Source organism: Monodelphis domestica, chromosome 1, assembly GCF_027887165.1.
Source record: "Monodelphis domestica isolate mMonDom1 chromosome 1, mMonDom1.pri, whole genome shotgun sequence".
NCBI classification, from domain to species: Eukaryota; Metazoa; Chordata; class Mammalia; order Didelphimorphia; family Didelphidae; genus Monodelphis; species Monodelphis domestica.
Window position 1 is genome coordinate 715,287,100 of NC_077227.1, and position 14,869 is coordinate 715,301,968.

General features: G+C 38.2%; 1 protein-coding gene across 3 annotated transcripts in view; it reads left to right on the forward strand.

The window, feature by feature from the left end:
* DDX19B (DEAD-box helicase 19B) overlaps window positions 1-14,869 on the forward strand; it is a 42,390-nt gene that overhangs the window by 17,579 nt on the left and 9,942 nt on the right. For all 3 annotated transcript variants that reach the window (XM_007477516.3, XM_007477515.3, XM_001375578.5), the window contains exons 2-7: window positions 1,029-1,077; window positions 2,335-2,388; window positions 5,270-5,405; window positions 5,756-5,848; window positions 9,208-9,310; window positions 9,899-10,013. In XM_007477516.3, the coding sequence (XP_007477578.2) occupies window positions 1,029-1,077; window positions 2,335-2,388; window positions 5,270-5,405; window positions 5,756-5,848; window positions 9,208-9,310; window positions 9,899-10,013 (550 nt within the window). The remainder of the gene's footprint in view (window positions 1-1,028; window positions 1,078-2,334; window positions 2,389-5,269; window positions 5,406-5,755; window positions 5,849-9,207; window positions 9,311-9,898; window positions 10,014-14,869) is intronic.

Sequence of the window (14,869 nt, forward strand, 5' to 3'; positions counted from 1 at the left end):
TGCTTATAGTCTACCAACAAGGTAAAACATGCTCAAACAGTTAAATAGGGGATAGATTCAAAGTAATTCAGAGGGGAGAAGAGATTAACATCAGAGAGAGTCAGGAGAACCCCCTTGTAGGAGGTGGTCCTTAAGTCATCCTTCAAAAGAAGATAAAGGATTCTGAGGGTCCAGGAGGAGGGAGGAGAGTATTCTAGACCCAGGAGTAACTTGTACCAAGGCTTGGAGGGAGAATCTGGACATTGTGGCTAGAGAAGAGCAAGTAGACCATTCAGGTAACAGTGCTCAGCTTAGAAAAATGCCTGAGAGCCCCCTTCAGACAGAAGAGAGTGGTGGTCGTTTTTGTTCAAGAGGCAGTAAGGAGCCACTGAAACCTCTTACATGGGAGTGACGTAGAGCTGTGCTTTCAGATGACCAAGTTAGCAGCAATGGATAGGCTGGATTAGATTAAAAAAAAGAAGAAGAAGACTGGTTGAAGGGAGGTGACAAGGGTCTGAGGCCAGCTATCTATGAGGTGATGCTCTGTGAAAGCATTCATGAGAGAGAAAGGCCCAAACTTGGCCAATGATTGGATGTGAGAAGTGAGTGAGAGTGGAATCAAGAAAGATGACCAGATTGTGAACCTGGATCAATGGAATGATAGCACTACCACTGGAAAGTTAGGATGAAGGTCAGCTATACATTCCAGAATCAGTTCGGTCCATGGGGAAATTGATGTGATCAAGAGGTAATTGATGTCTTGTCATTGTAAGAGAAATATTTTTGGAATAATTGGCATAGTCATAAGTTCTGTTTAGGGAGCATAAGTGGAAAAAAGTTTTGAGTTTGGACTGTTATAAAATCATTTTTCATCCCATCACTAAACTTGGGAAGATTTGCTTTAGCATTCTTTCCTCCAACTTTTCAGCAAAGACATTCCCTAGCACAAATCTGCTCTATTTGGGGATGATATCATTTTAGTTTCTCAGTTAAAAATCTTTGGTTACATGATGGACCTTATACTTTTTCCTTTTATTCCCCTCATGTAGTTGAGCAACTTACATCTGAAGGAAGAGAGAGTCAAACCAGATAGCAATGGTGAGTAGCTAATAATTATTAACAAAGCTAAAAATGAGATGTGGTTTCCTTCAAGATTTTTCTTTGAACATATAGCAATTCTATAGAAAGTTGTTTTTTTTAATTAAGGATAGCATTTGATAAATGGCAATGTCAGTTTTTTTTAAACCTACTAAGCTAAATTTTTATAAGAAAATCTTAATATGAGTATGTAGATATTCACGTGGCCATTGATCACTGAACGAACTGTCAATGTTGTGTGTTTTAAAAAATTGCAATATTTTTTAATAAGGGTAACTAGAACAACCTATGTGTGAGCCTCAAAAGAATGCTTGTTCTGGTTATTTTGAAATCAAGTTTCTCAAGCAAGAAATGGAGGGGGAATATTTTCAGGAAATTTCTCTGATAAAGGCATGATTTCTAAGATAAGATACATAGAGAACTAAGTCAGATTTTAAGAAGTAGTGCCATTCCCTCATTCATAAATGGTCAAAAGATATGACTAGGTAGTTTTCAGAGAAAGAGACCCAAATTCTCAATAGCCATGTGAAAGAAATGCTCCAAAGAATAATGAAGAATACTCCAAAGAATGTAAGTGGATAATGCAAATCAAAACTCTTCTGAGACACCACCTCTTATTCATTAGATTGAAAAGTTGAACAAAAAAAGGAGAAATACTAAAGGGGCTATGGCAAAAAACTGGTACTTTGATGTCCTCTTGGTAGAGCTATGAACTGGTCCAGCCATTCTGAAAAACAATTGGGAACTGTGACCAAAAAGCTGTTATTAATTGAATATGTCCTTTGATCTAGCCATACCGCTACTAAGTCTGTACCTCAAAAAAGATCAAAGAAAGCTCTTTTTGTAGTGGCAAAGAATTGGAAACTGAAGGGTTGCTCATCAGTTGGACAATCGCTATACTATGTGAATGTGATGGGATTCTATTGTGTTAATAAGTGTTTTAAGGCTTTGGTAAGGATATTTTAGAGATGTTTTAAACATATATAATTACAATACTTATTTTTATGTGCCCATTATATGTCTAAAGTGATTTTGTTTAAGACCCTGCAAACATAATCATGTATAAGATAATCATGTTTGGTATATTATATAGAACAGTAACAGCCAAGAAAATTTTGGGGTGGGGATGAGGTAAGAATAGAAAACCATTTTTTCTTTCTAGTCTTTCATATCTCTTGTTTGTCACAAGATCTGAATTGTTTGAACTCTTGTGTGTAGAGGATGTCCTTTTCAATAACAACTTTTTGTCTAATTCAGGTACTGTTGTCAAATCCAATGATAATGTAGAAAAGACAGATGAAGAGGAGAAAGGTAACTATGACTCTGAAGTAGGAAAAGAATAAAAGGATTCTTTGAATTAAATTCTTAAATTTAAAATGGGCACTTATTACTGAGAACTGGACTTAACGTGTAAGGCTTCATTTTAAATAGAATCATAATACATTAAAAAGACTGAATTTATAACCTATATTTAAACCAAATTGAGAGGCAGCTAGGTGGCAGAGTGGATAGAACTGAAGATCTGGGATCAAATATGGTCTGAGACATTTTCTAGCTGTGGGACCCTGGGCAAGTCGCTTAACTCCATCTAATTATCCCTTGTCCTTCTGTCTTGGAGTTGTTACTAAGACAGAGAATGGGGGTTTTAAAAAGACCAAAGTAGGGCAGCTGGGTAGCTCAGTGGATTAAGAGCCAGTCCTAGAGATGGGAGGTCCTAGGTTTAAATCTGGCCTCAGCCACTTCCCAGCTGTGTGACCCTGGGCAAGTCTTGACCCCCATTGCCTAGCCCTTACCACTCTTCTGCCTTGGAGCCAATACACAGTATTGACTCCAAGACGGAAGGTAAGGGTTTAAAAAAAAGAAAAAAAAAAGACCAAAGTAGATTGAGATGATCTTTAGCATCACCTATTCTTTCTGACCTTGCCCTTCCCAGCTTTGGACTTGGATTGCTCTCACCATATGCTCCCATTCATTTGTTGCTAAATGAAGCTGAAGTAAGACATACAAATGTTCTGATTGGGCTCAACTGGGCCTTCATGGCAGCAAGGAAATCCTTTTTTATATCCCTAATTGAGTAATTACTAATTATTTCACTCGCCACGGTGATTTCACCAAACTTTCTTTTCTTTTCTCAAACTTTCCATAGCTCCCATTTCCTCTTACTCCCCTCCCCCAGACTGAACATCTTGCCTCATATTTCACTGAGAAAATTAAGCCCATTTATTGAGAGCTGCCTCTTTTCCTGTCCTCATGTCACATCCCTCAGGTGCCTTTTGTCACTGTCTCCTCTCCTGTCTTACATGAAGACGTGGCCCTTCTCCTGCCAAGAAAAACTCTTGTACCCACTCAAGAGATCCCTTTGCATCCTCCCTTCTCTTGCAGCTTGCCTTTCCTGTCAGCCCTGTTCCTCACTTCACTGTTTCCTTGTGTACCAGCTCCTTCCCTGCTACCATCCACATGCCCTTCCCTCCTCTACCCTCTAAAAACCTCCTCTTGGTCTGCCCTCCTTGTTAGCTATTATGCTCTCTCTCTTCTTCCTTTTGTAGTTCAATTTCTTGAGAAGGACAAATGCAATTGATGCCTCTATTTCTCTCACTTTCTTCTTCACTGTCACCTTCCACCCTTCTAATCCCTCAAACCCACTCGTTGAGACGTCCTCCTCACCTGTTCATTCTAGCGTCCTCCTATTTCTAGTCAGCAGCGAAGGCCTGTCAATTTTTGCTTCAAGATTATACTCTCTTCTCTGACACTGTCAGCACCTCCCATCTGGATTGTTGCAGTAGCCTGAGAGCCGGTTTCTTTGCCTCAGTGAACTTCAGTTCCTCTTCCACTTAGCTGTTAGGTTGATCTTTCTTTCTTTCTTTTTTAAAATTAAACCCTTACCTTCTGTCTTAGAATCAGTACTGTGTATAAGAGTGATGAGGTCCAGACAATGGGGGTTAAAGTGACTTGCCCAGGATCATACACCTGGGAAGTGTCTGAGGCTAGATTTGAACCAAGGACCTCCCATCTCTAGGCCTGCCTTTCAATTTACTGAGCCACATAGCTACCCTCAAAAGTGATTTTTCTAAAACACAGATCCCACTGTCTGTCTGTATCTGTATCTGTCTTTCTCACTCTCATAAACACACACCCCTCCCCAAATTCAATACATTCTAGTAGCTCCTTATTAGGGGCAGGTAGGTGGTGTAGTGAATAGAGTCCTTGGCCTAGAGTCAGGAAAGCCTGAATTCACATCCAGCTTCAGACACTCTGTGTGACAAGTCACCGAGCAACTCACTTCACCCTGTTTGCCTCAGTTTCCTCATTATCAAGTGAGATGGGACGGAAATGGCAAACCACTCAGTATCTTTGCTGAGAAAACCTCAAGTGGGGTCAGGAAGAGTCAGACACAATTGAAACAGCTGAATGACAAAAAACTGTTCCTTATTACCTCTGGGATGAAATAGAAAACTCCATTGTTTGACTTTTATAGCCTTTCATAGCCTGACTGTCACCTCCCTCTCCCTCTTCTTACACCCCACAGCCCCCACCATGCATTCTGCAGCCTCCTTGTTATTCTTCTCACAAGACACTCCCATGGCTTGATTGTGTGCCTGCTTGCCAATCCCCTTTAATACTTAACGAGTGCCTTTCCTCTGAAGATGATCTTGAATTTTTTCTGTATGTGTATTGTTTGTGCCCAGTTGTTTATAGGATATGCTTTTTTCTTCATTAGATTGTGAGCTCCTTGAGAGCAGGGACTGTCTTTTGCCCCTCTTTGTATCCCCAGCATTGACTATATAAGGTGCTTTTCACATAATAAAGAATGAATAAATCCTTATTGACTGCCTGGTAAGACACTAGACTTATTGGTAAAAAATATCTCTATGCTAAGAAAGGGAAGGTCATTGGAAAGAAGAGGATATGATGAATATCACAGAGAAAAAACCTGGCCCATGGGACAAGATATGGATAGCTAAGACATCATCGTATCATATGATCGTACTTGTTCTTTGTCAGTTTTCCCTTCTGGTGGTTTGGGATTTGTGGTGAAAACGAAGGGAAGAGAATGTGAGTGGAAGTGGTGGGGAGAAAAGGAGGAAGTATTGATGAGGGAGAGGGATAAGTATGAACAAGTGTTGTGGCCGTTCATTGTGGCTTTCGTGAATCATTTTTCATTGTTATTATAAAGCTGTTTTCTTTACCGTAGAGGACAGAGCTGCCCAGTCACTGCTAAATAAGCTGATCAGAAATAATCTTGTTGATAACACAAATCAGGTGGAAGTCCTGCAGCGGGATCCAAATTCCCCCCTCTATTCAGTGAAGTCTTTTGAAGAACTTCGACTGTAAGTATATTATCTTTCTAATTATTACTGGTCTGCAATGTCCATAAGTCCACCCTGCCCTACTAGTCACAGGGACTTTGTTCAGAATTTAGCGTTCCATATAATCTAGTAAAGTTAAGTGCTATAGAGCTAGATGTATGCATTTTCTCATCACAGCAGAGCATTTTCCTAATCTCTTGGTAATTATGATAGATTACTGGCATATCTACTTGTTTTTCTGGAATAGTAAAATGTGTAATGAACTCTAGGGGTCCTAGATGACGATGTATGTTTTTAACCTGCTGAGCAGAAGAGTGACCTTTAGAATGGACAATTATAGGTAAAAATGCATATTGTTGTCATTCTTATAGGAAACCTCAGCTTCTACAAGGAGTTTATGCTATGGGTTTCAATCGACCATCCAAAATACAAGAAAATGCATTACCAATGATGCTTGCTGAACCGTATGTATCCAATTATAGTTTAGCCCTTTTATAATTTGCTTCTTTAATTCTTTTCACTGGCATTAACTTTTCTGGAGAACTGAAAAGGTTGTTTTAAGAAGTATGATTTCTAGACAGGACGATTTAGAATGAGTATAATTCTGCCGACACTTCTAGTATTTTAAATGTTAAAACTTGATTCAGATAAACACTTAAGTTTTGTTTTGTTTTTAAAACTTTACCTTATGTCTTAGAATTTGGTCCTAAGGCAGAAGAGTAGTAAGGGCTAGGCAATAGGAGTCAAGTGACTTGCCCAGGGTCACACAGCTGGAAAGTATCTGAGGCCAGAACCTCCTGTCTCTGGGCCTGGATCTCAATCCACTGAGCCACCCAGCTGCTCCCAATCACTTATGTTTTGAGTGCCCTTTTTTTTTGGCTTCTTTAGAAGTAGGTATTCTGGTCCTATTTTACCTCTAGAATATTCAACTTACACTTATGCCAAAACAGCGAAACATGTATGACAGCAGACAATTTTGTTGTATTTATGACCTTGTTTTCTCCCTAAAGAATGAATATACTCTTTAATAGGAGCACTTGATGGTGCACAGAAGTGGTGTCAAACTCAAATAGAAGGTTGGCTAAACCCTAAATTAGGATCCCTGTAGGCTTCCTATTGACTTAGAAAACAACTTATTGGGGCAATGAGGAAACAGTGAATAGAGCACTAGGCTTGGAGTTGGGAGGACCTTGGTTCAAACCTGGCCTCAGATACTTCCTAGATGTATAACCCTGGGCAAGTCATTTAACCCTCATTTCCTAGCCCTTACCCCTCTTCTGTCTTAGAATTGATACTAAGAATTGCTACTAAGACAGAAGGTGAAGGCTTTAAAGGAAAAAAAGAAAAAGGGAAAAAAATAGCACATCAGTATTATGTTCCATGGTATTTTTATTTATTTTGTTAAGTATTTTCCATTTACATTTCAATCTGGTTTGGGCCACAGTCAAGAGCCACAATAGGGCACATAATAGATTAGTTTGAATATATCTGAATATCAGGAAGACCTGGACCACCTCCATCCCCTAGTCCTTATCCAGTTTGTATTGTTAGAAAACTCTTGTTATCTAGTGACCTATGCTTTGTGTTCCCCTAGTCATTGGTTTGCTCTGTGAGCTCATTCCCCCTCCATCCTCCTTAAACCCCATGGAGTCAGTGTTTGGTTTTGTCTTATTTTCCAGAAAAACATTGATAATGTCCCCTATAAGAAAAGTAGATGTTTTAGAGCCATGTTGGTGAACCTATGGCACTCATACTGGAGGGGGCTGCTCTCTTCCTCTTCTTCCCACACATCTGAGACCATTTCTCTCATCTCCTGCCCCTCTGGCCAACAACCCAATGGAAGCACTTCCTCCCTCCCCAGTCTGGGGTAAGGCAGGGGCTCCCATGTGGCACGAGGGTTGCAGTTTGGGTACTCAGTCTCTAAAAGGTTCGCCATTGAAATAATTCTTTAGAAAAATCTCAGCAAGTATATGGAAAACTCCAATTCTCTGAAACTGTAGTTTCCATGTTATCCTGTGCTTTTAAAGGTCACTTCTTTTATGAAAAGTAGCAAGTGGCAATGCTATAGAATCCAACTTTGACTATTATTATAAGTCTGTTCTGAGTACTCATTCTTTACCTTAAACTTTATTATTAAAAAACCCAATTGATTTTTAAACATTATTTCCAGTTCCTAATTCCCTCCCTCCATCCTGTCTCCTGCTCATTGAGAAAGTGAGAAACACAATATCCATTATACATATATAGTCATTATACATATGAAGTCATGAAAAACACATTTCCACATTAGCTATGTTGTAGGGGGAGAAAAGCAAGGGAAAAATGCTTCAATCATACTAACTCTCTGAAGGAAGATAGTATTGTTCATTATGAAGCTTTGGAATCTTAATGGATCATTGTATTGATCAGAGTTACTAAGTCTTTCACAGCTGATAGTTGTTAATGTTGTTAACTGTGTACAATATTCTCTTAGTTCTATCAGTTCATATAAGTCTTCCCAGGTTTTTTGAAAGCCATGCGCTTCATCATTTCTAATAGCACAGTAGTATTCAGAGTCATTACTACAACTTACTTAGCCATTCCCTAATTGATGGGCACCCCCTCAGTTTCCAGTTCTTTGCCACCACCAGAAAAAGAGCTGCTACATATGAATCCTTTTCATTTTTTTATTTCTTTGGTATTCAGATCCAGTAGTGTTATTATTGGGTCAAAGAATATGCAGAGTTTTATGGCCCTTTGGGTGTAGTTCCAAAATGCCTTCCAGATTGGTTGGATCAGTTCATAACTCCATTAGTATCTCAATTTTCCCACATCCCCTCCAACATTTGTCATTTTCCTTTTCTGTCATATTGGCTAATCCCACAGGGATTCTTATGTACAGAGATCCTATTACCCTTTGTTTCTGTATCATGGACTTTGACCTTATTTTGGCATATAGTACGAGATATTGGTTTATTCCTAGTTTCTGCCAGACTGCTTTCACATTTTCTCAGCAATTTTTACATATAGTGAGTATTTGACCCAATAGATGGGATCTTTAAGTTTATTAAGCATTAGGTTATGTAAAAGTTAAAATTAAATCTTAATAGTAAAAATAATATATCTTAAGGGATTTTATTAATGATCATTAGAAATCAAGGAATAAAGAGGATGCATAATAAAAACCATATGCCCATGGCAGATTAGCCCATTTAAAACCCCTGTGCTTATTAGCTTACCACCATGCTTGCAGCATCATGCTAAAGAGAGAGCAGGACTGCCCATTGAATATTTATTCCCTGTCTATAGGAAGTATGTAATGACAGGAAGTCAGTGGGCTCCTGGGAAATGTAGTTCTTTTTTTAGGGTAACAGACTTTCAATTATACAGTTACTGCAGCCATTTACTTCTGGAGAAAATTTGGAACTCAAAATTAAAAAAAAAAGTTTGAAATAAAATTGTATTTTTTTTATAACCTTACCTTCTATATTAGAATCAATATTATCTATTGGTTCTAAGGCAGAAGAGAGGTAAGGGCTAGGCAATGGAGGTTAAGTGACTTGCCCAGGGTCATACAGCTAAGAAGTATCTGAAGTTAAATTTGAATCCAGGACCTCCTATTTCTAGGCCTAGCTTTCAATCCACTGAGCCACCCAGTTGTCCTCTGATAAAAAAGAAAATATTTACACTATTAATTAGGGAAATAGGTTTATATTTTTCTAGGTTTTTTGATACCTGGTTTCGGCATGAAAACATATTTGTGTCATAGAAGGAATTTGGCAGGATTTTTCCTTTACCAATTTTTTCCCTAATAGATTTAAATGTCTATTCTGCCTTGTCCTAGCCCACAGAACCTGATTGCCCAGTCTCAGTCCGGTACTGGTAAAACAGCTGCCTTTGTCCTGGCTATGCTCAGCCAAGTGGAACCATTGAACAGATACCCCCAGGTAAGGGTGTGGGGGGTAAGTGTGCCCTGACTAGCATGTAGTTAGAGAAATGCTGTCATGTGATAGTAAAGGCCTGGTGTTTCAGTTCCTTTGACAGGAGATATTGCAAGGCTCCTTAGGATATGGGTTACATTTACCAGCATATCTTGAAGATGTGCCTGGTTGGTTGCTGGGCTATTGGCTAGTGCCATATTCCCTTCTCTTCTACTACTACCCACAGGGAGAATAGCTATAATGGCATCTCTCCCACTCCTCCATAAACCTTTGTGGCAATGCAAAATAATTTTCCTTTAGGGTCAAGGGTAGAGAGTTAAGGAACTGAAACCCCGGAGCATTATCTCTGACTTGGCTCTTTGGCCCCAACCTTACATTGAATAGACATTAAAATAACAGATGTGAACAATTTTCTGAATCAGAATTCCCATGCAGAAATACTATAGGGCTTCCAGGAGCTAGAAGAAATGAAGACTGTGTGTATCGTCATTTACAGTCTGGGAAGCTGGGTTCAAATGTTTCCTTGGAATTCTCTGTTACTGAATGACTTTGTTAAATGATCAGAAGCATGTCTTTATTTCTTTTCTTTTTCAGTGTTTGTGTCTCTCACCCACTTATGAGCTGGCACTTCAGACAGGAAAAGTGATTGAACAGATGGGCAAATTTTATCCAGAACTTAAACTTGCTTATGCTGTTCGAGGCAATAAATGTGAGTATATGAGGAGGATGACATAATATTTAAGCTTTTTAAAAAAATTCTATTGGAATATGTGTATCATACTTTTTAAATGGCTGTTTTAAATGGTTAATTTTGCCAAAATATTTATTTTCTCTTTATTCTTATAAGAATGGCTTATCTGGGAGGGGGAAGAGGAAGCGAAATGTAAGTAATGTAAAAACAAAAGATGATAAAAAATTTATTTGATAAAAAACTATTAAAGTGGAGGGATTTTCCTTTCATGATATAAATAAAACTTAAAGAACTGTTAAAAGCCAATTCATTAAGTCGGATTAAAAGTCAGTGATATCTTAAATAAGCTGTTAGTAATGCAAATTTTAAGTTAATGTAAGATGAGAAAAATGAAACAAAACTTGTTACGAGATACTTGAATATCAGTATCAGGCCTCAAAGTATCAGTTCTCCAAAGGGATAATCATTAAGTTCTTTGGTTCTGGTTCTAATCAAGAGAGATTTCATCAGTGCAACTGATGAGCTAAAACAGCATATGGCAGCAAACAGACCCAGTAGCCTGTGGTTTGATGAGTCCCCAAGTCCCAGTTACTGGAGAAAGGACTCACTAGTTGACAAAAATGCTGGAAAAACTAAACCTGCAATCTGGCAGAAATTAGGTTTAGACCAACATAGCTTGCAGAGTAAGCTCCAAGAGTATAAGTGACCTAGACATAAAAAGTCCTATCATAAACAAATGAGAAGAACAAAGAAGAAATTACTTCTGAGATTTACAGATGGAAGAGAGATCATGCTTAAGCAAGGGATAGAGAAACATGAGAAAATGGACAGTTTTGATAATTTTGGTGTAAAATGGAGATTTTGAACCCTAGATTTCAATCCCCAGAAGTCCTTGGTATTTCCCAGAATTCCCTATAATCTCACCTGAGTCTCCACCTGGGCGAGATCACAATTAGTATTTTAACTGGCACTAACGCCTACCTCCTGCTCTTCTTTCTCTTCAATGCTCTGCATGGTCATTGCAGTGATATAGTAAGTAAGCTTTGAATTGGGCTCATCAGCCCTGAGCACGTGGTTTATTATTTTGTATCCTTGATTTCGAATAAACCTCATAAAATATAATATTTTTATTACTAGATACTAATTTAATTTTTACATTGGTTACATAAAATTAAAACATTTTTTACAGAGGAGCAGCTAGGTGGCTCAGTGGATAGAGAAGCAGAACTAGAGTTGGATCCTGGATTCAAATGTAGCCTCAGATACTTTTCAGTTGTGTGACCCAAAGCAAATCACTTAACCCCCATTGCCTAGTCCTCATTACCACTCTCCTGCCATGGAACTAATACTTATTATTGATTCTAAGACAGAAAGTAAGAGTTGCAAAAAACAAAAATATTTTGCATAAACAAACCTAACATAATAAAAAGTTTAAGGCAAATGGGTAATGGGGGGGGGGGAATGGGGAGAAAAAAACCTTTGCAAGACCTTTCTCTGATAACGGTCCCCTTTTCAACTTGTAGAAGAAACTAACTCAAATTCATAACCATTCTCTAATAGATAAGTGGTCAGAAGAGATAAATAGGAAGTTTTCAAAAGAAGGAATCCAAACAATCAATCATCATAAAAAAAATTCCTAAATTACTTATAATTAGAGAAATAGAAATAGGTATGTTGGAATATTGTGCCATGAGAAATGATGAAATGGGCAATGGAACCCAAGAAGAACTTTATGAACTGATATAAAGTGAGCAGAAGAACAGTTTATAGAGAAACACAACTTTGAACAAGTTTAGAACTTTGGTCGACACAATAATAAGCCACAAGTCCAAAAGAATGAAAATGAAACAGACCATATTTACTTTCTGACAGAGAAGTGATGAATACAGAATGCAAAGAGAAACACATTTTCAGACATGGCTAATGTAGGGATTTGCTGAACTATGTAGATCTATGCTGAGATACAGATTTTAAAAAATTGTTCCACTGGCCTGGGAGAAATGGTGAAAGGAACAGATTAACTTGGAAAAACAATTGTTACTTCAATTTAAAAAATATAAACCAGATCCTTCTGAAACTTTCAAACCAAACCCCATCTGTAAATTGGAAAGACGTAAAATAATAGAGTAACTAATTTATACTTGATCTGAAATTATTTTGCTTACATGAAGTCAACAGCTAAGATCCTTATTAATATTTTGTTGATGTTGTTGTTGATTTCAGTCCTGTCTGATTCTTTGTGATCCCATTTGGGGTTTTCTTGTCAGAGATACTGGAAGGGTTTGCCATTTCTTTAGCTTATTTTACAGATGAGGAAACAGGTAAACAGGGTTAAGTGATTTACCTAGGGTCACATAGCTACGCTAGATTTGAACTCGGAAAGATGAGACTTCCTAATTCGAGGCCTAGCATTCTATCCACTATATCATCTTGCTGCCCATTTCTAATATTACTTATATTTTCGCATTTGAGCAAGAGAGTGGATAAGAACATTCTGGGGGTAGGGATGATTTTTTTTTTCTTGTCAACTTGATAGGATTGAAAGAAGAAATCACTCAAGAAATGTTTCTCATTAAAAAAAAAAAAAGATTAGAAATTACTAATCTGAATGATGCTCTATCCTTCCCCTTACTGTAAATCTCTTCACAAAATAGCTTGTTGATTCTGAGGCTTCAAGGGCACCCCAAGAGTCAAAAAGACATATAACAGTGTGTGTATTAGACTCATTAGGGTAGGTTTGCTCTAGGAGGTGTGGGTGTCAAGCTGGCACTGGAAGGGTGGATAGAATTTATGAAAGTACACTTTTTTTTCTTCCTTTTTTAAACCCTTACCTTCTGTCTTTGAATTGATACTCAGTTCCAAGACAGAAGAACAGTAAGGGTTAGGCAATAGGTAAGTGAGCCCAGGATCACACAACTAGTAAGTGTCTGATTTGTTAAATTTGAACTCAGGACCACCATCTCCAGGCCTGGAGCTTTATCCACTGAGCCACCTACCTGCCCCTGGAGGCTCACTCTTAAATAGGGAGGGCATTTAGACAAGAGAAATTGTATTGGCAAAGTCATAGAATCATAAACATGATCTGAATGGTAAATAGTGAGGAGGCATATCTGAAGATGGAGACAGTTTATTTTTTTCCACATTTTGACCTTTTTGAATTCTTGGTCTCATAATATGCCTTCTCTCTCCAAGGTTCTTACTAATTCACCAGTCAAGGAAATCTGAAGCTTTAACTTCAATAAGCTCACATTCTGTCTCCCTTATTTTTACATTATATTTTCAAAATCCTTTTAGTTTTACATCTCTTTTCTCATAAGCTTGATAAATATCAACAAACGTGAATTATTCCATTTACAAAGCAAGTTGTAAATCAAACAGTGAATCTCTTTTATAATCAGCTTATTCCTAGGCTATTGACAGTGACAATGAAAAGGATGGTTAAGACATGAGATATTTGAGAGAGAGAGTGTTGGAAATTTCACCATTGGGAAATTTCATACTTGAAAAATTTCCTATTGATAGTGGGTCTTGGCTATTGGAATGTGAACCCCATTGGCATGAGAGTTTCCTCCTCTTCCCCTCTTAAGATTACTTTAGGACAGAAACCTTTTGCTGAACAATGGAAAGGACTTTGACCTATGCTTAAGCATAGAACAGGAAGTTCTTTGAGTCATGATTGATTTTAGAATTGATACAATGGAGATACTTGGAATCAATCTCCACCCTATTCAGTCCTAACAGGATTGAGGAAGGGCTGCAGCCTAGATAAAAATTTAATTATTCCAATCTCTACCCTACTCAGGTTAACAGGATTTAGAAAGGGCTGTAGCAAAGGATCAAAGATTTAATTATTTGAAAATATGACCTTCAACAGACATGTGCAAAGCCAGAAGACCTCTGGGTGGTCCTGGGTTAAGCTAGAGCCTCCATTGGCACAGGGAAATTGATGGACAGGTGATTGGTAGATGTGAGGACTGAGGGGAGGGAACTTGGAGGGTTTCCTTAAGGATAGGGGGGTCTGAAGACTGGAGGTGGTTGAGGAGTTTGTCGGAGTGGTTGTGGTGTGCTCTGAGAAGCTTGCGCTGAAGGAAGCTGAAGGTGGGGGCCCCGGAGACTGTTTCTCCATTTTTGGTCACGTGAGTAATAGGGACTGATCTCCTTTCATTGCCCCAGCTATCTAAGGGCTTGGGCCTTTTGGCCCAGCCTAAACAGAAGGGGTATTTAAGCCCTATTCCCTTCTCTCCCCTTTCTCTCTCTCTCTCTATCTCTAATTCCTTTCTTACTCCTGTTTGTAATTAAAACTCCATAAAAGGTTGACGGCTGACTTGAGTTTTCATTAAGGAATTACATAGCTGAATTCCTTGGCGACCTTAAATTAATATATATCAGTCTTTTAAAAGTGATTTCCTTGTCACAAGAGAGAGGAAGAGAGGGAAAGAGGGAGAGATGGAGAGATGATAGGATTTGGTGATTGGTTCTAGAGGCAACATCACCTAAAAAGAGAGGGTAATTGCATTCAGGATGATCAGGGTCTGAATGTGGCCTCAGACATTTATTAGCAGTATGATATGGACAAGAAACTCAATTTTGAAGAGCCTCAGATCCTCAGCTATAAATGGGGACATTTTAAAAGTACTGACCCCAAGGGGGGTTGTGAGGATCAAATGAAATGAGTATGTGAAGGGAATTTACAGCATTAAAGAGCTACATAAACACTTGCTATAACTGTTGACATTGTTACTATAAACAAAGGAAAATGTAAACTTTTGTCTATCTCCTTGCTCTTTTTAATTTCTTTTTATCCGGTGTTTGTGTACACCTAAATGTCAGTTTCATATAGCTTTGGTCAAATATATCTGTGTAATGTTTTTTAT